The 24,581-nt window shown below is 35.0% G+C and overlaps 1 protein-coding gene across 1 annotated transcript in view; it reads left to right on the top strand.

The window, feature by feature from the left end:
* Positions 1-13,080, top strand: part of PCDH17 (protocadherin 17) — a gene marked incomplete at both ends in the record, with an annotated part of 108,249 nt that extends 95,169 nt beyond the window's left edge. The window contains one exon of the mRNA XM_079721708.1: positions 12,398-13,080. Within this exon, the coding sequence (XP_079577834.1) occupies positions 12,398-13,080 (683 nt within the window). The remainder of the gene's footprint in view (positions 1-12,397) is intronic.
* Between the last annotated feature and the right edge of the window lie 11,501 nt (positions 13,081-24,581).

Here is a 24,581-nt window from a genome sequence, read left to right as displayed (position 1 = left end):
CACGATGATAGTCGCAGCTTGTGACAGTCTCTGGAGCTCATTTGTGTGGTGCTCTGAATCCCCTCTACTTGGACACCCCGAAACAATGGTCTCTTGCCTCTTAGGCAGTTCCAGACTTTTTCTCGGACTCCCTCCCGGCTAGCTGTGGTGCACTAGCCCGCTTCAGGCTGTGTTCATGCAACCAACCTCAGTCCTCTCCTTGGGATCTGACCTCTGAAGCCTGAGCCTCAGCTCCCAGACCCCACCCGGCCTGGAGGGTGGGTAGACAAGGCTCTCAGGCTGGTGAGTGCTGGTCGGCACTGATCCTCTGTGCAGGAGTCTCTCCACTTTGCCCTTTGCACCCCGGTTGCTGTGCTCTCCTCCATGGCTCCGAAGCTTCCCCTCTGCCGCCCGCAGTCTCCGCCGGCGAAGGGGCTTCCTAGTGTGTGGAAACATTTCCTCCTTCACAGCTCCCTCCCAAAGGTGCATCCCTATTGTTTTGTCTCTGTTTTTCCTTTTTTCTTTTGCCTTACCCAGGTACATGGGGAGGTGCCTTTTGGGAAGTCTTAGGTCTTCTGTCAGCATTCAGTAGTTGTTCTATAGGAGTTGTTCCACATGTAGATGTATTTCTGATGTATTTGTGGGGAGGAAGGTGATCTCCACGTCTTACTCCTCCACCATCTTGAAGATCTCCCCCCTACACTGGTCATTTTGGGGATCACTGTTTTCATCTGTCTTTGGGAGGGGGGAAAGGGAGTGTCAGAACTATATATCTACCATTTATTTTCAGTCTCAAAGTAACTGAACATGGTGGACTATTTGCTTAACAGTATATTGGCCCTTCTATACTTCTACCTCCCCTCCATGAATCATGTGGATAAATTTGTAAAACACAAAGCAGACCTTGGGGAAACAGGAATACTGCTTCAGACTCAGCTCCCAAACTCATCTATACTCTAGTACAATAATCCAGGTCATTTTAGAAGTGAATAATTGCAGAATATACCCACAGCCTTTCTAACTCTCCTTGGCATGCTCTTGTTTTTTTTGCCCAGAGAAATCTTCAAAGAGATCTCCTTCTAGAATACTAGATCAGAAGGGGTGCCAAAGTCCTCCATTAAATATCCTCTACTCTTCTCCTCCCAATCTTTGGTCCCTAAGGATGAGATGGGAACAGTATAGTCACACTTAACTCCATAACCCTTAATGCTCCACAACACTTGGGCTACAAGCTTCATATTTCATTAAGCAATGACTTTCAAACATTTTCTAATTGATGTCGATATTTGGTAAACCAGAACGTGTGTGTGTGTGTGCATGTGTGTTATCAAATTGAAACAAAGCTTTTATAAGCGATCTTTCCTTTACTCTCTCTTTTTCTGTCTTTGTCTATTTCACTTAAAAAATTTTAGTTACAACCAGAAAATTGATTTCAAGATCTATTGATGAGTCTCTACCATGGTTTAGAAAATCACACCATCTTACTACCATAGAGCAAGAAGGTTCATAGTTTAGCTCTAATTAGAACAAACTCTACTATATAATAGACCAGCAGATTTAGATCTTGGTTTGTATATGAAGTTTAAGGAAATTCTTAAAGATAATTCTTAAAAAATCCTCAACACCTGGCTTTCACAGATATTATCTTGCTAAAAGAGGGAATGTAAAAGTATTAAGATCCAGCTTGAGACTCAAAATATCTATTCCAAGTCAGAGGTCTACAAACTTTTTCTTAAAGGTCCAGATGGTAAACATTTTAGGCTTTGTAGGCCATACAATCTCTTTTACAGCTATTCACTTCTGCCCTTGTATCATAAACATAGACATAGACAATATGTTAAAAAATGACTGACTGTGGCCCCGTATTCTAATAAAATTTCATTTAATAAAATAGGTGGTAATTTGCCTATTATTGTTCTAAATAAAAGTATCTTATTTTTTTCTCTCATAATGGTATATTCTCCAGGAGTTGTTGCACATGTAGATGTATTTCTGATGTATTTGTGGGGAGGAGGTTGATCCCCATGTCTTACTCCTCCACCATCTTGAAGGTCTCTCCTCAGTTTATTTTTAAATTATTGTAATATAAGTAATTTTTGTTAGAATTATTTATGGAAAAGTATAGTTTCATATATTTTTCCCACAGCTTTAAATCTTGAAGAAAGCATCTTTTGTTTTACTTATTTCTTTAAAAAAATTACATTTTTAAAAATACTCATCTGAGCAAGGCACCCATCTGTTCTTTTGGAACCATGTCCATCTAATTTAAGGTAACTTAATTGAAACTTTAGATCTATCTCTAGAGTAGAGTTCTATGAATTTAATGAATAGACTTTGGAGACCAGAATATCATTAAAATATTATAATATTAAAATCTTTTAAAAAAATCCATCTTCTGGGACTCCCAAATCCTACTGGTAAACATTGATTACTAAATAATAAGTAAGAGAAGATTAGTTGCATCTGAATTAACTCTGTTTTCTGAGAATGCTAAAAATGATACTGATTCCGTTTACTTGTCTCTAGCAATTGAAAACAAACAAGTGCTAGAAACAAGGTGAACAATAAGATTTAAACTAGTAAATAGAAATACATCCCGACAGAAATCAGATAACTGGCAGGAGAGAAAATTAATAAGACGATCTTCCTTCCTTCTTACAAATAGTTCAGCTTAATAGGCATATTTTCATTGACCTTCCTTAATAATTACCACTTTGCTAGGAGAATGACTTGAATTTTAGATGTATTCATCCATGTCATCAAAACTGGTGTCATTATCAGAGATGGGGTTAGCTTACACAGGTGATAAAAACATAAGGAAAACATCTCCTCCATAGTAGTATATTTAAATAGTTTTGGGTCTGAAACTCACAGTATTATTTAAATTGCTAGAATTTTAAATTTGTCCTTGTAAACCAAACAGTTTTTACTAACTACTGCATGCCAGAGCATAGGTTTCTCACTGCATATAAATCAGGCTTTTTTGGAAGCTGCATTAACCCTTTCAAGAATCTAAAATTACAAGGACTTATTAATTAATTCATATGTTGATGGTAGTTGTCAGATAAAGCATAAAATACAGAGGCAAGTACCTTAAAACAAAAGAGAGAAACTGGCACATTTGACCCAACAATGCAGTAGAATCAAAAAAAAAAAAAATGCCAAAAGGAGAAACCTAGGAGAGATGAAAGAAATTTAATAGATGCTGAGGTGTAGGTTTTTTAGAATACTCACTGTTTTCATAATTTAAAATTATAAAGAGATGATTATTTAAACATAGATTTTAATTTCAATAACACTGTCCCTGGTTTAAAAAATCCCCTTAAGCAGAAAATATTCTGACCTCCATGTTTCTGTGGATATATGTCAAGTAGGATTTATTTATTTTATTGAAAATGGTACCGCCAATAATAAATAGAGAACTTCAGAATTTTATATAAATATGGTATTTAACAGACAGATCTGATGTTACTTTAAATACTGTGTATCTCATAGCAAAAGAGAGCTATTATGTATAAATTTGTTTAGGTCGTGGGATCATTCTGAAAACTGACGCTACACTCTCATAAATGAATTGAGTAATTTGTAGGGGTGGTCATTCTTATTATAGCTTACCAATAGTATTTGATACCTTTTAAATTTCATCTTCCTTTATATCAATGGCAGCATTCTGTTCAAATTCATAAGTGTGGCTATTGAGTGTATTCTTAAGGAATAGAGCATGTAAGAATATACCAGGACCTCAAAGTCTTGATCCTCCAGGGGCATAAGGAAATTGATGAGGCAAACAGATTAAAAAAATAAGAGTCAGGGAACAACGCTAGAGTATATAATGCAATTGGAAAATTGTGGCATAATCTTTGTCCAAAATAGAAATGAGTATTTTCGAGAATATTTTCATTAATTATTTATTCTTCTTGAGATCCAGAATAAATTTTGAAAGGTTTCTGAGATCCAACATCTACCTATCTTACTTGTGGCCATGTTCCTTGCCTGTAGGAGTGCTTATTACTTCTCTTCTAGATACATATAATGATCTTCTTTCTTCAAGACCTTCCCTCTTCTGGCCTTCTAGAATCCTTTAATATTTCTGATACGTGATCATATGCAATATTATGGTTGGTTAATAATAATAGCAAATTTGAGAAAGCAGGATGGGAGATAAAGTAGATGTAGGAAGAAAAAAATAGTTTTCTAATGCAGAACTATAAAATTCAGAATTTATATTGTTAATATTCAATATCAGTTGAATCAACATACATTAAGTCTTTCTTTAGTTTAGGAGAAGTGGGGTGAGACACAAGCAGAATGGGGTAGGACTGGAGTTGGAACAATGGTGCCAGAGGTATGACAGGTCTTTTGTGCTCTGTTGGAGATAATCCTGGTTGGAGCCAAAATGCTAGATACCTGTACCAGAAGTAATGCTGATTTGAATACTATTTGCTCTGTGGCCAAGCATTTTTTTAAGCTCATAAATGTTATTCAGTACCGCTCAGTCAAGCTCCTAAGTATTTCAAGAATCTTCTGAGATGTACAATACATTGATCAAATACCTATATTGTGTTCCATTACCCGTTAAACTAAATTCAGTCTTTTATTCAGAGCTTTTCCATTTTCTTTTACATTTTAGCCAGTTTTTCCCATGTTACTTTATTTTTAGGCATTGCAATATACGTCTTTGACCTACAAATCTGCTCTCTTATCACCCTGTGAAACACACATTTCTCTGTGGTAATCATTTCACTTTCTAATCTCTTTACCTAGATCACCCTACCCCTGCTATCCACTGTCTGTTGAAACCCTTATCATCTCTTGAATTGCAAATCGAGCACCACTTCTTCTAAAAAGCCTTTCACAATATTACAATCTACACTTTTCTCTGTATTTCTGTTGTTTGACATTCATATAACATAGTTCAAAATGTAACTAATCATGAATTATTTCTCTTATGGTGGTTTCAAATCAAGTTTCTAGTTTCTAATGAAACTGTAAACTCCTTGGTAAAGAGATACAGCCTTCTAGACTGGAGAATTTTAGAGCTGGTTAAACGTGGGTTCATTTACCACAAACATTTACTTGACACATTCTTTCAAAGATGCCTTTGCTTGAAAACTTCCAATTCATAAAGTTGATGTTTAGTTCATTCTTACCTTATGAATGATTGAGTATAATTCCTTTAACTGCTGAATTACACACATTTACTACTCCCAATGAATTTGAACTGTCTTTACTCTGGTGGGGCATTCGAGTTATATTGTTTTCCCATGAGAGGTTATGTCAGAGTTCTTTTCTCAAAAAAACAAAAACAAAAACTTGTTCCATTTACTATAGAATTGAGTTGCAGAACCAGTTCTTCTGAGGGTACCTGTTAAGAAAGAGATGGCCCTATTTATCTGTGCCTTCACTTCTAAGCATCTGCTACTGCCCCAGGTGATGGCTGCACCTACAGTATGGGATTGGAGAAGGGTGGCAGCTAAATTTTGAATGTTAATTTCAGAAAATTGTACCACAGGACACAATTATATTTGTGCCATAGGTTCTCAATGCATGGTTTAGATTCTCATTTTTTATTTTTTTTCTGGTGCTTCCGATTCAGATTTCCTTATATCCTTTTGCTTTCATTCCTTAATATATGTTTCCATTTAATTTCATTTTTCTTCATCTCAGAGCATTATCTGTGGTTGTCAGTATTTATGCCAGAAAATTCATTCTGGTAGACCTATTATTATGTCCAAAGGGTCACAAACACTTGAAACCATCCCCGAAGGTGTGCAGGTGCATTGAATAGTAAGTGTAAATGCTCCCAGCATTCCAAATACCCAGCTGCAATTAGATTCAGTTGAATGTGATATAAGCCAGTTGTTTCTGGTATCTGAATGAAGTTGTGGCGATACATTCAGAAGCGTTGTGTGATGTAATTGCACGCCAGAGGATTGGTACTTCAAAGCTTCCACGATTTGACTATTTGATAGCATTATAATAACCTCCTCTTCAAAATGTGCTCTCTGCCTATCAAAAGCAGATAGAATGGCATTTCACAACTGAGGTAAATTCTGGAAGCCAGATCAGAAGTACATACACCTAAAAATATATACATTTCTCTAATAGTATTTTTATTCCATGAACTATGTTTCTAAATTATGATTTCTTATGACCAATTATTAGGAAATATTTTAAGTTCCTGGAGTCCAGTACCAAGTGTTTTATCATTATATCACTGCCAACACGTGAACAAGCATACTCATGAAATGAGCATATTGTAACAAGATATGTGATCTTACATTAAAAAATAAAAGAAGCAAAAACATATCCCACATCTGTGTATTTGTATATCAGTTATTTGATTAGTAGAACAGCCTAGATCACTGTGCACAAGTGAGAAACATGGGAAATACAAGGCAATAGATGAAAGATCACTTGGCTAAATAAAGTGATTGTACTCTGATGCCACATTTTCCCTTACCCTTCTCTTTTCTTTCCTGAATAAGGGATACACCAAAGTTATTAAAAATTGTGCTAAAATTAAGCCTGACAGTCATGTGAATACTAGTAGAAGAAAAAGCATGTGATAAAATTATAACATTAGGATACTTGTTTCTTTTTTTTTCCCTGACACAGAGAAAGACATTTGAGACAACTTTCCAATGCTGTCTCTAGAAGTAATATTGAAAGTGAAATTTTTACCCCCTCATAGTCAGAGTGAAATCAGAAGGTTTATTTTTAACTAATATGCTAGTAAATGAGACATAGAAATCAAAAATGGAAATAATTTGAATGAATATAGATTGTCAAAGTGCCATTTATATGGAATGACTCACCCTATCATCATAACAAGTGTAAGGGGTTTATAGGATGGTAAAGGGAAGTAAGTGAATAATCATCAACATTGCCAAAAAAGGAGAGAACTGTATGTGGTAGAAAACTGTCAGTTTGCAGGATGTTATGAATTATGTCAATTTACTGAAGAAACATTTTATTAGAGGTTTGTTGGACTGTATTCTGATGAGATTTCTATTTTAGTATTGGTGTTTTTTTCTCTGATATGTTAGAATATATTTGGATTAATTGTAATTTGCTGTGCTTATAGAGAAGTGTGTGTACATGTGTAAAATTGTGTGTGTGTTTTTGTGTGCACTGAAGAAAGAAAAAGGCAGTGAAGCAGGCTGTGGTTACATCATTAAAACCTTTCAGTAGAAAACTGGCATACACAAACTGTCAGTCTAAGGTCCTGGCTTGTCATTGTTTACTGGTAGATAATCTGTGATGGGCGTCAACTTTAAGTTCTGTAGAATTAATCTCCAGAACATTTGGGCCAGCCATAAATATAGATGGGTGCCAGCTCTCTGCTTTCCCAGACAGTTAATTAGGTGTTATGAAAGCTTACATTGGTGAAAGAAGGTAAAGTAGAAATACGAAAGAAAAGTGAGAACAAATAAAAAATGAACTTCATTTATAGAGCTGTCTACTTGGAAACAACTCCAATTTTAAGGTGCTGTTAGAAACAGGAGCAACCACGACACTAACAGAAGAGCACTATTCCTATTTAAAGCTATTTACAGAGCTGAAATAAAACCATTTTGTTGACAGTCGTAAAGCACAGAAAACTCTCTCAAATAGCCTTCCCCTCAGCCACAGCAATTTAGAACTTCCTCACTGATGTTCTGATTAATGGAGTTTTGTTTTCAGATTTCTACGACATAGACATCTATTTCTTCATTATAAAAATTAAATCAGATGCATATTTGAAACTCTTATTCTAGAAATAATATGCATGTTTTCAGATTTACAGATATGTGGGCTCTGGAGGAAACAGGCAATGAAACTAAGGGGAGGAAATCCTTTTATGTTTTCTAATATTTCCCTAAGTGTTAACAAATTAGTTGCTAAGTATCTCTCTTTGGGTTATGTAGTATAGTGCTTTGAAGACAGGGAAAATAAGCTTATCTTTTGATTTGTGATAAATTACTTCCTGAGAGTGAGACAGACTGTAGTAAAGACATAGATTTACTCTAAAGAAATTTCATGACCTGGCTCCTCGAACTGTGTTTCCTCTGCAGTGAACAGTTCCGAGTCACAACACGCAAATGTTTTCCCCTGACTTTTCCCAAAATAGCTATGTTCAATAGAGGCCCCTTAATCTTTGTTAAGGGTTTAAATAGTGGTTTGATGGCTTAAATAGTGTTTTGATGGTTTAAATAGTGTTTTGACTTCAAATTTTAATCTTTTACATTGTAATTATTGGCACCTCTTACCCATCTTGAAAAGGCTGTGTACTCTTCGTGATGTAGTGACATTACAAGGTTAAAATCACATTGTGGACATTAAGTTCTGGTAACCTTTGTGGAAGATCACTAAAATCCAATAATTTGGGAACAGATAATTTGATGTTTTACCTAAATATTGTTTTTCCTCATATATATGTAACTTTCACAATGCCTGTTCCTTTGAAGGCATATTTTGGCAAAAAAATGTTTGCTTGCTTAATATCTTTAAGTTATTAAACAGTATAATCTAGGTTACAAAAAAGAGAGAGAGCTTTCAGATTTCTTGGCTAATATGAATTTGCAGATTTCATACATCTTTATGACTAAATCAACTTGAATTATATAAAATTCTAAAATCAGTAGTCAAGTTGTTTATCCAGTCAGAGGTTTCACACTCATAGTTGAAGGGCATAGGGAAATATTAAAATGTTGTTTATTGGTGATTTTAAATAAAAAGATTTATACATACATGTAAATTATATACAAGGTTTTATATTTATAAATATATTTATATATATATGCTTTATATATATCTGCTATCCTTTATATTACAAATATATAACTTTCCTGTGTGTTTTATTCATTCATCTGTATTTCTCTTATGGTAGTTACTGATTTTTAATTTTCAGGAATGAATTGGACATGCATTTGAGTTTTTAAATTTTGTTTGGACTATTTCCTGGAGAAAGCTCAATTTTATTACACACATGCAAATAAAGATCTATGTGTGTGTGTGTGTGTGTGTGTGTGCATGTATAATTTATGGTGGCAGCTGAACTGCAAGTACTTACAGTAATTTGAGTGGCTATATCTTTTGAAAAGTATCATATAAATTAAGAAGTAAAATTGAACTAATTAAGATGACTGTGTTTAGATCCCTCCCCTTGGGAGCTTTTATAATAGCAGATGTGACTATAGTAGTATAGAAAATGATTCTTAATGTTAAACAAGTATTTAAATTTCTGATTGTCACATGATCCTTCAGGGAATTTTACACTTAAAATATTAGACACTGTAAACTTTCTCTATAGACAGAATTGCTCAGATTTCTAGCTGTAAGACTTCAGAGTTGTTTTCACTTTGCAATATAAATATGCTTATCTCTCAGTTTCTCTCATCTATATACCATTTGGATTAGCCCATCTTTCTTGGCAAGGGGTGCAGTCTGTGAAAAGGTTACCATGTTATACTAAGGAAAGGGCAAAAATAAGGTAAATAATTTCTTTGTAATCCCAGATTGGTCCAGAAGAAAAAATGAATCTTGGGTCAAGCATCTCTAAATTTGTTTTCTGTCCAGGATCCCTAAATTTGTTTTTAGATACAAATATCTAATCTATGCAAATAGTGGCTGTCTGGGTAATTTTCTTCTTTTTCATTTTTATAGTTCATAATTCAACATATCTGTTCTGGGATTCGTTTTCCCTAAGGTACAGAAAGAAGCTAGTATTTACCTTTATAGTCCTAGGGATTGAGAAAATCCTCCACACTATTATCCTTTATTATACACACTTAGTTTATGGAGTGGATTATTAAAAATATAATAGAAGGTGCACATAGCAGAAATCCTCCCAATACGACTTCCCTTCCTTTAAGCCCCTCCTCCTTCCCTCCTTCCCTCTCTCCCCTCACTTTGCTTTTCTTCTTCCCTCTCTTTTTCTTTCATGTTTTCAATTTTGTCTACGTTTTTGGTCTAGCTAGTAATTCATTATGTACTACCTATGTCTCTTTTATGTGTCTACCTAGTCATCTATTTATTTATGTCACTTCAGAAATAATTCTACTCTCTCAAAAATTCTTATTTGACCCTTGGCAGTTATAGTTCATTTTATGTTCTGAGTTTCTGCAGCTTGTACTGAAGGGTCCATTTGATTTTCTTCACTGTCTGTGAACTGCTGCTGTCAAAATTACAGTGTAATCACAAGGTGAACAGCATATACTGTGTCATAATCAATACTCAAAATTTGCTCCCTAGGATGTGACATGAAGTCAAGTAAAAAAAGCTGCAGAGTTTCAGTAGTGAAGTGCAAACAATAATTTTATGTTGATGGTTTCAAATTCAAGGTCAATTTACACTTTCATAAATCTGCATTATTCTGTCCTGTTCACTCTATTCTTAAATTCATATTGAATTCATTCAAAGCTGGGCTATCAAAATTGCTGAAATTGAGGCCAGTCAATATTGAAAAATAAAATTATGTTAGTGTCTTTCAAAGAGAGTGTATGAGTTGTAAATGAAGTTTTTAAAAATCACAAATCTAAAAGATACAAAAATATTACCAAGTGAAATGGATAGTAAAGTTTTCTACTGTATTTTTGAAGGATAAGATTAGTTGAATGAAATGATATGTATTATTTTTTTCTAACACTTACTGACACAGGCATAATATTGAAGATTAACTTTCAGAATAGGTAATGAAAACAGATACCTGATATTAAACTTTCCTGATATCCTATTGGTTAAATTCTGCTCTACTTTAAATCTGCACAGGGAGGCTTCAAGAAAATTTTAAATGCCTAGATTCTTCTGCTTCTGTTTGTTTCCATCTGTCTGACAACCTTTCAAATCATAGACAGTATTTGAGTCTGTGAGTAGATAGTTCAGTTTGAGACTACATTTCAGCATTCTTGCCTGCATTACATAATAAACCTAACATATTTTATTCACTCCTAGGTAAATATATGTTTAAAAGCAAGACAAAATTAAAATAGAGACAAGCCACCTAGATACTTCTTTTTAACATTTCAAGTGTGAATAATGATACATGCTATGAAATACCACAGAATTTTTGTTCTGTCAAAACACCATTTTGATTCTTTTCTAAAAGAGTTTAGTTTCATAGGAAATTATTTTATCCTAAAACCTTTTGAGATAATTAAGGTGTGGTTTATTTTTTTTTCTTTTTGGATAAGGAATTTTTTGTGTGCTTCAAGTACAAAATCAGATTTTGTATATGACCTTGAAAAGTAACTGTATTAATTTATCAGCACTATTAAATTTGCTGCTTTTTCCCTTGCACACAGGACACTATACATTATGGAGATCCTCTCGCACCAATTAAATGCCAATCCCAAGGGTTCCCAAATGAGTAGGGAATTCTATTCCCATCACATAGAGTTAAACTGTAAATATCCTCTCCTGAAAAAAATGTCCCTGATTTATAAAGGATCATTAAACATAAGGAAGACAATGATTTGTAGATGAAAGGGTCAACTAGGAAGATGTAGTTCAAAGTTATCTTTTAAAATACTGAGTTCATGGACATATGCAGTTTTGTCATAATGAAGGAATTTTCTTTCATATTTTCTTGTTCAGCATCTTTGAAATAGTGATCGTTAAACAGTACTTTATTTAGATTATCTACATGCTTATCACAAAAGAGAGAAGCAAACATTCTCACAGAAATCATTATCATTTAGAATTGAAATCATGATTTGCCATTCATTCTGAACTATATCTGTTGAAAAAATACATTTTCACCTACTTACACCAAAAACAAAAAGCTGAAGTGAAGAAAACTGATTACATGATCCACAAGCAAATCTACTACAATAACAATGTGCACTTTTTGACAAGCTTATTCATAACACGTTCAGATAGAAAATTCCATTTGCTACTCTTCAGTAGGAAAAGCAGGCTTTTAAAGGAAAACTTTATTTCATGACTGTCGCCAAAATAACAATTACAAGCAAAATAGGGATAAAACAGTTTAAAAAAATAGCAGCTTAGGACTAGTTATGGAAGTTTGTGATTCAGTTTTTGCACGGTTATTTGATTTCAAAAATTAAACCTGGTAATCCTTTTTGAAGTTCCCTGTTTCCAGGATGGGTTATACAGAACAAAGACTAACTGATATCCCCAGATTAGTTCACAGTGATATTCTACTCTACTTAGAATGATTCTCCAGTGGCCACTTTTTACTTCTTCCCAGGCTATGGGAATTCGTTAATACCTAGAGAATAGACTTAAATAAAACCGTTGTCTCAACCAGCAGGTTTATGCAACCATCCTGAAATGTTTTAATTATTGTTTTCTTTTCCTTTTTAATTTAGAGACCAGTGGTCAAGCAAACCCAGGGAGAGCTGATCGCAGCCTTTGTAGAACTGTAAAGGCAACCCTAATGATTGGATTTGCTGTCCTCTCTTTTGTTTTGCAGAACCAGAAGAGTGTGTTAATTGCACAGATGAATGCCGAGTGCTTGGTCATTCTGACAGGTGTTGGATGCCACAGTTCCCTGCAACCAATCAGGCTGAAAACGCAGATTACCGCACAAATCTCTTTGTACCCACAGTTGAAGCTAATGTTGAGACTGAGACTTACGAAACTGTGAATCCCACTGGGAAAAAGACTTTTTGTACATTTGGAAAAGACAAGCGAGAGCACACGATTCTCATTGCCAATGTGAAACCTTATTTAAAAGCCAAACGTGCCCTGAGTCCTCTCCTCCAAGAGGTCCCCTCAGCATCAAGCAGCCCAACCAAGGCATGCATCGAGCCTTGCACCTCAACGAAAGGCTCCCTGGATGGTTGTGAAGCAAAGCCAGGAGCTCTGGCCGAGGCGAGTAGCCAGTACTTGCCCACGGACAGTCAGTATCTGTCCCCTAGCAAGCAACCGAGAGACCCTCCCTTCCTGGCTTCTGACCAGATGGCAAGGGTCTTTGCCGATGTGCATTCAAGAGCCAGCCGGGATTCCAGTGAGATGGGTGCTGTCCTGGAGCAGCTTGACCACTCCAACAGGGATCTGGCCAGAGAGCCGGTGGATGCAGAGGAAGTCGTGAGAGAAATCGACAAGCTTCTGCAGGACTGCCGGGGAAATGACCCTGTGGCTGTGAGAAAGTGAAAAAAAAAAAAAAGCATTGGCATTTTCTTGTCTCTTCTGTTGATTTAAAAATGACCCCTCCTGGTGAAAACCCCATTTTACAGGGATAAAGAAAGACCGATGCTGCTTTAAGGCTTTTAGTGAACATCTGAAGTGCCCACAAGTATGTTCTTTTCACTGCTGTTTCTTTTTCAGAAATAACAATGGCTTTGTTTTGACCAAACTTATATTAGGACAGAATTAACGATGTTCAAAGAGAAAAGAAAAACAGAGAAGAAAAAGGAGAGAAGAAAAAGGAGGACGAGGAGGCGAGTTACCTTGTGACAATCTGTTAGGAAGGTATGCAGTGTGAGAATGGAAGTTTTTTTCTCATTGCCCTAAGACTGTCCTCCGTGATTTATTCTGACGTAACTGTTTACCTATAAACCCCATACAAAGCAGGGTCATAATTTGTGATCTGTGGTAGAATTTCTAGCAGTCACCACAGGCTTCTACTGAAAGTCCTGAAAAGACCTTGCAGTAGTCCAAGCTACACCAAACATTAACACATATTTGTGGTAAACATTTCTGTATAAAGTTACCTGCCACACATAGAAACACAGAAAACATTCCATATCATTAGTCAAAAAAAAAATTAAAAACTGACTCATTTGTAAAACCACTCATATCGTATAAAAGTTCAATGTAAAAAGGTATAGTCCATTTTGTCCTGCACACACGTAGACTAATTCACTTCATGAAAGGAGAAGAAAATTTAAAGGTTTAAAATGCCTCTTTAGCATTTTAGTGTCCAACAAACGTATAAATAATGATGGATATGTTTTAAATTTGACCTATAAAAGTTCTGAAAAATAGTTACCATTGAGTAATGATATTCAGAGACAATTAACATGAATGATATGTTTTATTCATTTGTGGACACTAAAATAGCTCAGGAAAGCAAAAACGTCTTAGACATACACAAATCACATGACCATTTAAATGTGCAAATGTAAGAAGATTCAATGTGTTTACATCAAATGACATATTTTTATTGATTTATTGCAGATTCAGTGCATATGAGCCAAATTGTTGAGTGTATAAGAGCTATATTGTGTATTTTATTAAATTAATATATAGTTGTGTTGCAAAAATATTTGGGCTTATATTGTAAATGGCAAGTGTTGCCTTGGTAGCTGTCGAACTCTATGAGTTTTGTTTTTTCCTGCTTCCATTTCCCCATGGAGTGTTGGAAGCAGTGCCTCAGAGCAAAGTCTCTTGTTTAATGTAGAGTCTACCAAGTACTACAGTACATAATCTGTTCAAAATGTGTTTGAGTGAGCTGATGGAGATAAATGAAAGGTCAAAAAATACATCTGTCAGTCATGACTATGTGCAAGTCCTTCGTGGGAGCTTTTATTAAAGTCATGCTAAATTACAAGAATTACATTTGTACCAATACCTGAAACTTCTTCATGTTTTTTCAATAGCATAGAGCTGCTGCCTATGTAGATATCATATTGTTGATTGGTTCTCAAAAGTATCTTAAGTGGTTCAAGATGTGTGTTCCCATTATATTTCAAAACCATGCAAAATGCTTTAATGCATGTGTGGTACCACCACTGGTTACTTGCATTGTATAGTGTTTTACAAGAGGTCTGGGTCTTAACAAAAAGTTTGCCTTTTTTTCCCACACTCTTCTGTCTCTTTTTATTGGTGTCCCTTGAAAACAGTACACCGTCTATTCCTTCATTTTGTTGCACCTTTCCTTGTGACATTTAACATGTTTCAAACTTACTTCCATATGAGGCTAGGAAACCTCGAATTTCAGGAATTGGGAAAAATAAAATTAGCGCTTGCAGAAGTAGCAGTAGATGGGAAAATGCCTTGATTGACATTTTCCTTCAGCGTTTAAATTTTTTTGCATTTTACAGCTTCATGACAAACAGTTTCCAGCCCATACCTTAGAAAATGTGGTGCTGAGTTAAATAAAGGCTGTTTGTGCACGGGAGCAGAAAAATGCATTATTTGCAAACTGGTGGAGAATTCTGTGCCTTCTTTCCTGGCCACCAAGCCAGTGTAGAAACAACATAAATGTCATAAAATCCTTATATTAAAAATAAAAACAAAAGCAAAAACAAACACTGAAGTGAGTTCAGTTTGTAATTTTAAACCTCAAAAAATCCAAATGAAAATATTTCCATCAAATGTTGTCAAGATTTTAGACTGCACCTCGTTTGCAAAACTGTTTTGAAAGGGAAGAATGGACAACTCCCATCAGCCTTATTCTCTTGAGAACTGTATTTGGTTCCCAGTAACAGCCTTTCCAAAGCTCTACTCTTGGTTTTTATTATCTGTAAATGTTTAAGTCAGAAAAGAAGGGATCTTGTACATGTGAAACCTAATTGACTCTCTATATTTTGGACAATTTATGTATATTAAATGTGTTGTCTCTATTATATGATGTTATTTTTTTGCCAGGAGACTACAGGTTGATTTAGCTTGATAGCTGAAATTTGATGGAAAACTGATTTCCATTTAGTCTTACCAAGTGTTGCCTCTCTCTTACTAGACAGATAGCCAAGTAATAAAATCTAAGGCAGTATGTAAATGAAATCAACAAAGAGAGTAGGATTTATTTTTAAAACATTCTTAATGCTTAGTAACCAGTTGTTCAATTTATTATATGTGTCTGAAGACATTAAAACACTCTCAGATTTTAAGAATTGTTTGTGCCAATGTGTGAGGGATTACCTTTAGGCTCTCTGTCACCAGTGATTTACTAGTGTTAGCTGTTTAACACATTATCTGTATTTAGTAGTGATTATTTATTTACAAGTTGGTGGTAATTCAGCAGTCAGGACTCTAAGCTTTTATAGTTGAGTTGAGGGAATCTTGCTTTTATTAATTTGGCTGTCAACTGCCTTTACCACAGACCTCTGGTGCTCAGCTTCCATGGAAGTCTACGAGATACCAAAATTACTCCTTTGGGGAGCAACTTTCTCTAAGAGGTGATGCATGATCAAACAGTGATATTTCAAGGTGTTTTTATCACAATTCAGAATGTGAAAAAATTATCTTAATTCACATCCGCCAATTACTAACCCCTCAAAAAAATCCCACACATTCAAATTGAATAATAATATTGAATGATTTGTCTTTTAGGTCCCTAAATAACTGAAGTCAAGCACAGAAAAAGAATTTATAGAAATTTTCATAAGAAAGTTAAAGTTCTAAAAATTGTTTACTGATGAACTAAAAAATATATCAGTAACAACAGTTTTTTCATTAAATGTTAATGATGAAAGATCTTTTCATCAAAATTAAAAGTAGTGAGAATAAGTTAGTTATACCTATAGGAAAATAAACATTAAAGAAACATATCATGCAATTTCAAAGAATGCTTTCATATTATTTCTTAACCTGACATACTTATCCTTACTGCAGGCAATATGCAAATATTGGCTCACTACTCTGTAAATTAATTGAATTCCGGTTTGGAAAATTGACTTGTTTTGTTTTTCTAAATTAGTTGAGATCTTGTAAAACATGACTTCGCTTTAACGGATCTAGGTACTGCTCAATTTAAAAAATGACACCATAAAAAAAGTCATGTAGTAATAGAGCAGTATGCTTTATTACCACCAGGTTAAAAGCTGTTTGTTGCCTAATGGACTAGAAGTTGCTGAGGTCAACAAGTAGACTGAGGTTTGGCATAATATATGCCCACTCATTACTGCCTAATTATATTCTTTTGACAACACGCAGCATTTATCGGAGCACTAATTCAAATGAGAGTTTTGGCTATCAAGATGTGTTGATTCGAAACATAATTGAATGAGACCTGAATAAAGTCTGACTTTCCTGGCCCCAGTGTTTTGCAGGTTGGCTATTCCCATTTATCAGTCCCATCACTCCATAAGGTTCTTAGCTGCACCAAGTGATTGGTGAACAAGAATAACAACAACAAAGCAGCATACATTGTATGGATTTATCTCAATGCTATTGTTTAATGGCTGTGTTTAATGTGACCCATCTGGAAAATGAGGACTCTGAATAAAAAGCTATTACTAATAGTGGTGTTGCCTTCCCTTGAATTCATTAATACACTGCATACCTGATCATAATTATTTTGGAAAGCAACTGTGGCATCACAACTGTTTGTGCTCTAGTTCTTTATTTGCCAGTAAAATAAACTTTTGGAAAAATTTATTTAACAATACTGTCACTAGGTCCTCAGTGGGAATGGGTTACCTGGCTTTCAGATAGCTTAGATAAGTTGGTTAGTCAGATAATTACCATGGAGTCATAGCCTAATGATAGTAGTGGCTTTTGATATTTATGATTGGTTTGAAGATAATTTTGTACAAGACCCTAAAGGATTTCAGAAAAATAATTTTTACCTCTCATAAGCTTACATGACTAATGAAACGGCATATTTATAAATGGCATTTTAAAGTAAGTACGTGTTTATTGTGGCATCTTAAAATAATAAGCCTCTCTTTCTCCCCATTCAACAAACGTTTATTGAATTCCTTCTGTTTATTTTCCCTGGGCTATTACGCTCAGGAGTAAACAGTAAACAAGGAATGGTGCCTGGGTCACAGTCTGGAGGGAGAAACAAAGAGGTAAGTTCTAATACACATTACTCTTGCTTGTTTGCATTTTCCTTCAGCTACTCCACACATCCCATATGTCTGCCATCTCACACTCAGTGAGCAGCACCTCCTAAATTACAAACCAACATAATATTCTGCCCCTGTCAATCTGATCATTTTTCTTTTAATTTTACTTTTCTTCTGACAATATAAATTAAATCAAGAAGAGCGCATTGTTTTTCCATATTTAAGAAGATCTTTATGGTTTACACTTATTGGGATATACTAAATGGCTTATCTATTCTTTATTTTGCTCATTTATTTGTTACCATGTCTTTCTTTTTCATTGAGCACCACTGAGGAATCAGGTTGTGTTCAAGGATCTCCAGGGAAAAAGAACTAAGCCAATTACATTTTATCCTCAGAGAATTTATAGCTTCTGCCTAAGTGATATATGCTAACATAGAAATTGACTTTATATTGCCTGGATACTGTTATCTTTTTATAACAAAAATAATTTAACTTTTAAGAAGAGAAAAACCATATGCCTACCATGACATTCATTGCTTTCAAGTGTGAGAGTCAAACAAGCTGTTAATTGACTCACCTGAACCATCTGACCAGGGCTGAGAGACTAGGGAGTCATGCAAATGAACAACCCTACCTGGCCAGGCTGCAATGAGGACGAAGTCATGAGTGGAACATGTATCACAGGCTTACTCCATGTCAGTGAACTATTAAATCCCCTCAAATTATGGTATTTTTAAAAATAGATATGCTCAAAAATACAATTATTTGACAATCACAGAGAACAATCATTTGTAGAATATGAAGAGAACAAATTCTTGAACATCACTATAGCATCAATACACACAGAGAAATAGATCATTAAGTTGATGGACCATCTTCAAACTCTTTATTAGATCCTTTTGGAGATGGTTGCACATGGTTCACCAAGGAAATATATCATTTTCTGTTCATGTTAGACATTAATAATGCTGGATAATCCACTATACACTAGGGATTAAATTCTCAATATTTATAAAAGAGGGTGCAACTTCTTTCATTGTTCCCCCTTTTTAATATTCCAGAAAGTTATCAAAAAGTAACAGTTTTTTTCAAACTATTTTAGATGTTAATGAGTATCTTATGTACAAAGATTGATTAAAGGAGGGAAAATTTAGTGAGATTTTACAAATTCTGTATCACGCAGGCTTACCTCCACCATTAGATGGAATAAGTGTTCTATTTTTGATCTTACAAATGAAACATTTCACTTTGAGAGGAACAACTTATAAGTGATCTATAGCATTCTAATGAACTATATTTGGATTGTGATATATATTTCAAAATCTAGTTTCCTGAAGTTACAATACTCAGTCAAGTTACTTCATAATACTTTTCAAAGATTGTCAATTGTGAAGAAACAGAATCAAGTCTGGAACCCTCTTTTTGTTCAAGTTACACAGATTATCATGATATTTTGTATAAAATATTGGTGTTCAACACTGCTTATATAAAAATTGTTCTTATTTCCCTAAGGGTTTATAGCATCAGGCAGGCCAAATACAAGAATAATTACACAAGCCTAAATTAATACTGATAAATTCTGTTTATAGAGAATTTTCCAATTCCCAGAGAACTTTCACAAATTTACAAGGCATTACAGAATTAAGGATTCTAAAGCTCAAGGAGGTCAATGGACTTTTATCCAAGGGCAATGAGCTTGGAAGCCTTAAGCCCACACTTGAACTTAATGACCAGTTCTTCTATTTGTTCCAGATTTTATGAATTCTGCAATCTTGCCCTATCTAATATCTTATCTTTCTAATATCTTAAATTTTTCAACCCTAAAACATTAAATTATGCCAGCAATGTGCCTTCCCCTAAAGGGGAAGTTTAAAAACTGACTCTCACATTGTATAATTTAGATCCCCTCTATGTTAATAGTTCATAACAACATTAAATAATTTGAAAATAGAGAATAGGGATTGTAGTCTCCAAGAAAATGAAAAGACATCACAAGAATAGAGCCTCTAAGATAGTCCTCAATTTTTTACTGTCATTTATAAAAATGTTTCACAGCATTGATGGTATGATCTCCAAAATATTCTGAAACGATATTATGGAAGATTTGTTTTTCCATGAACTTGGTATATTCTCACCTGGAAGAAATCCATAGACTTTATTTAATTCCTTTATATTATGAAATTTTGCATATATTAAATTAATAAGATTATTCATTGGCTTCTTACAAATAATTACATAAACTCTAATAATATTGAAAGGACATTTAAATATTACATTCATATATATATATGGATTCATATGCACATATAGAGGTGTGAGAGTCAAATCATTTCAAAAGCCAGTATCACAAAATAAAAGACAGAATTTGAGTAGTAACATTGTGGCTGGGCTTCCCTGGTGGCGCAGTGGTTGAGAGTCTGCCTGCCGATGCAGGAACCACGGGTTCGTGCCCCGGTCTGGGAAGATCCCACATGCCGCGGAGCGGCTAGGCCCGTGAGCCATGGCCGCTGGGCCTGCGCGTCTGGAGCCTGTGCTCTGCAACGGGAGTGGCCACAACAGTGAGAGGTCCGCGTACCGCAAAAAAAAAAAAAAAAAAAACAATGTGGCTAAGGGATAAAAAACATGTTGTTTTATTTATGACTTACCTCATCCTCATTTGATGAAATATTATACCACTGCCATCTTCAATGATCTGATGAAAAAGAGAGATAGAAATTGCTATCATTTTCAGGCTGGTTAATCAAAAGTGAAATGTTCTGATTCTTCCTGAATTTTGCTTACTCATACATTTTTAAATATCTCTCTTTCCAATATACAGAAAACCAACTTGACTTTCAAGAGGTCCAGAAATAAATTTTAATGTACCTTTAGCACTATTTTATGTTTTGAAAATTTTAATTCAAATAGATGATATGAGATATTCATTCATTCATTTTATTGATCGGCTGAATATCTCAACACTATCTCTTTAGCAATATTAAATCATATTTTGATATTATTCCTCCTTACTTTTGCAGTTGAAAGACAATGTCTTCAATATAATAATTTGCTTTGATGTAAGATTTTTGAATTTTTATTTTATTATTTCCATTATAAATCAGATTTATATATATATATATTTCTTTATAGCATTGATTTTTATAATATTATCTACTGACTTGCATGTGACTAGTCTCTTATTCTCATCTTAATTTCATAATTTTATCTCAACATTAACTATTATATAGTCTTTCTCATCTATTTGTTTTTCCATTAGATATGTTCATATAGATATAAGTATTTTCCATATGTCTTCATATTTATGGATCAGTTATGGAGGTAGTGATATTTCACCCAATAGTCTCATCAAAATGTTCAAACTGCTTTTATTAACCTATAGAAAAATTAGCTATTTTTTGATGTAACCTACATGGAGTGTTAAAATTGACAAAATGCATAATAGAATATAACAGTATAAACAATGGTAAATAAGTTAGGATGCAGGGTCTTAGTTAAAATCTTTATGCAAGAGTGCCTAGCTACTTCATTGAAAAGTTAAAAAAGTGAGAGAAAGTGAATTATCTTACTCTATTATTAGTAATTCCTATATGTTAAGAAATTCTCATTTTAAAAGCTCATCATGTGAAATGTTTGGCTTTGACTGAAGATAAGAAAAGACCATTACTTCTGAGATGTGCTTATGGTTTTTCAATCTGCCTTTTTTCCCCAAACACCTCAAAAATTCAAATATTGTATGTATTTCATCATTTCTTTCATTTTGGATAACTACTAAAATTTAATCTGTGTTCATAATGCAAAGGAGAAAAGGAAATAAATGAATGGGTCAAAAGTGGCCTCTCTGGTGATGTTCCTTCCTGAGAATGTTACATTTCATTTCAATTCAACATTAATTTATGGAGCATGTATAGTGTTTTTGAATACAATGGAGCATACAGATATTCACAAAATGCAGTCTCTGTCTCTATAGAATTTAAAGTATACTGGAAAATGAAGTTATTTACACAAACACAGTTTGTAGTTGGTACTGTGAAAGAAGTACAAGTTGCAGTGGGTAAAAATTGAGAGTGACAGAGAGAGAGAGCAAGTACTCTCAGCAGAGGAAATGAGAGGTGGGGAGGGAATCAGTAACAGCTTCTTGGAGAAGGCAGCATTTGAATTGAGCATTTAAGGTGGGACAGGATTTTGGCAGCGGAGATGTACAGGAAATGCATTCTGGAAGGAGAGAGAGGAAGTGTGTGCAAAAACATTTAAATAAAGTCAAAGTATGTTCTGATTAGAAAGCTAGAAAGGATTGGGAAGGTGGGTTAGGTCAAGATGGGGATTGCACTGAATGCTGAGTTTATGACGTGTCATGTGAATTTCTATTCCAAGGAAAAAGAAACTTGAGGATACCTGAATTAGTCTCACCAGCTAGGAGAGCTCTGTGAAAGACTTGCCAAGCTGAATATGAATTCAGGAAAATAACACTAGGACAGCTTGCTGCTGCCTGGTGATCCATTCTTTATAAGATGCTGCCTAATAGCACCTTGTTCTTGGGTCGGGTCCAACCATCTAGGGGCAATGCCAACTTTGCTGAATCTTGCAATTCTCAGCTTCAGGCCCTCAGCAGAGTATTTATGTGTATGTCTCCAACTTCCCAGAAATAATTCTTCCTTTGAAATCTGTAATCATGTTTGAAGCTTTCGGAAGCAAAGAGAGACAAAAGAGAAAGGGGAAGACCAAGTGCATGGGTGATTTTCATCCTATAGAAGAGTGGCTTTTTAACATTCCCAGATTTTCCAGTCTGGTATCTGTGTGAATTCTGTTAGGCAGAATAATTCTATTTCTAAATATTTTTGTCTGAGTCCACTCATCCAGGGCCCTCCAGGCTGATATAGGTGTACTATCTTAATGCTTCTATAATGTTCCATTCCTATCAGAGAGGAGCTTTAAATTATTGATTATTTAGGCACTGAAATAAGGAGTAATTGCCTTAGATTAGTGGTTCCCAACTGGGGGCTGTTGTGCCCCGCAGGGATATTTGGCAGTATATAGAGGTAATTTGGGTTGCTAAGAGGTGGGGGAGTTGGGTTGCTACTGGCATCTGTAGCAACTAAACATCCTGCAGTACACAATACAGTGCTCCCCTCAACTAACAAAGATTTATTCTGTCAAAAATATCACTAATGTCCAGGTTGAGAAATTCTGCCTTAGAAAGGAGGTGTTTAGGAAAAGAACAGTGAACAACCTTAGGTTTTGGGTAATGGACATTGACTATTAAATGGATTGACATGTTTTCTTCCTGAGTTTTGAGAAGAGTTCTGGAAATTCTCCTAACTTACTTAGCATAAGGACTTATTTCCAATTTCTTGTGCATATATTCTGCTCTGGAGATTGGCAGGCCAGTATGTCTTGCAGCTGGGAGTATTATCTCATACTGTAATCAGTACCAGTAACACATATATTGGAAGAATCTCCATGGAATGGAAAGGTGTTGCTTGGGATGGCTGTTTACTCCTCCTGAAGTAGTTGAAAGCTGATTTCCTAAGCAGGAAAGGTAAAACAAAATTCCTCAGCTGTAAAGGGAGGGAAGAGTCTGCCTCTGGGACTATCTCAAAGGTCTGGTCTACTGTTGCCTTAGAGATCAAATGATGTGATCAATTTATCTTTCAACCTCAAGTCACCTGTCCTTAACGTGTATGTGAAATCTGTCTCTCCCGTGACATTGGGACTTTGTGGGGCGAGGTATTAAAAAATGTGATGGTGGTAGGAGGTGTCAGATCAAGGAATGGCAATGTTTAAACAGAAGCTAGGTGACCATAAATATGTCTGGATGCTGTAGAATGAATGCCTCTATTGATTTCTTAGGCATCTTCCTACCTGAATCTTTCAAAGTAATATGTGGAATGCCAAAAATTTCAGATTGACTTTTGAAATGAGGTGAGGGGAAGGTGAGTGCAAATGGTTTCTTAAAAGTTTTATTTCTCTTGACACATATTCTGTTTTACCATCTGTAAGGCAGGGTGGGCGGTTCCAATGCACATTTTATGAATTTGAACTTGAAATGACTCTGGTTTAAAAATAATAATGGTAATGTGTTAAAAGGGTGACAGGAACTCCAGTGGCAAAGTTGAAAGTCTGCACATTGACAGGATAATTAATGTAAACAGTACTTACCATAGCCAATCCATACCTGAGATTTTATTTGGTACAACTTGGCTAAATATGCACTAAGTGTGTTAAAACGAAAGTTAGTATACACTGTAGTGAATGCTGGTGTTACTAACAGGCCAGGAACATGTTGGAAAGCACTCGACGGGTGAGAGAAAACCATAACCTCAGCCTCTGAGGTGTTATTTCTAGTGAGACTCAGTCACCCCCACCCCAGCACATACAGAAACTTGCTGGGTTTTATTTATGCTGGGATCTTTCTATATTAAAAAAAAAAAACAATATAATCACTGAAATACTACTACTGTTCAAGTTAGTTTACTTTCTAATGGTTTATTTGCATAGTGGAATTTGCATTTTATTTCACAGCAAATGTTATGACTCCACCTGCCCTATTTTAGATGAAACACCAAAACAAGAGAGAAATAGAAACAGTTAAAGAAAAGAATGTATATAAGAAACTTCTCACCCACCCATCCTCACTTAGCAATACCGAACGCAGCAGTCTGGAGAGCATGAAAGACCCCGGCGCTTTCGACCCTCGTGACTAGTGCACTGACTTTCTGTTTCAATCTTCTCTCTTCCTTTGTCCTTACAGTGCTTGCAGTTCAATAAAGGTAATTTCCACAGGTGATACTGAGTCCTACAAAGTTCATCGTGAGGGTATATTCATTTTGGGAAATGTAAAAGACAAGTGAGACATAGAATGCCTTATCAACCTTCAACATCACTCCTGCTTATCTGACTGATATTGGCTTCAGACAG

This window comes from Hyperoodon ampullatus (assembly GCF_949752795.1).
Source record: "Hyperoodon ampullatus genome assembly, chromosome: 16".
Taxonomy (NCBI): domain Eukaryota; kingdom Metazoa; phylum Chordata; class Mammalia; order Artiodactyla; family Ziphiidae; genus Hyperoodon; species Hyperoodon ampullatus.
The sequence above is the reverse complement of the archived record's forward strand: the minus strand, read 5'-3'. Positions and strand labels throughout refer to the sequence as shown.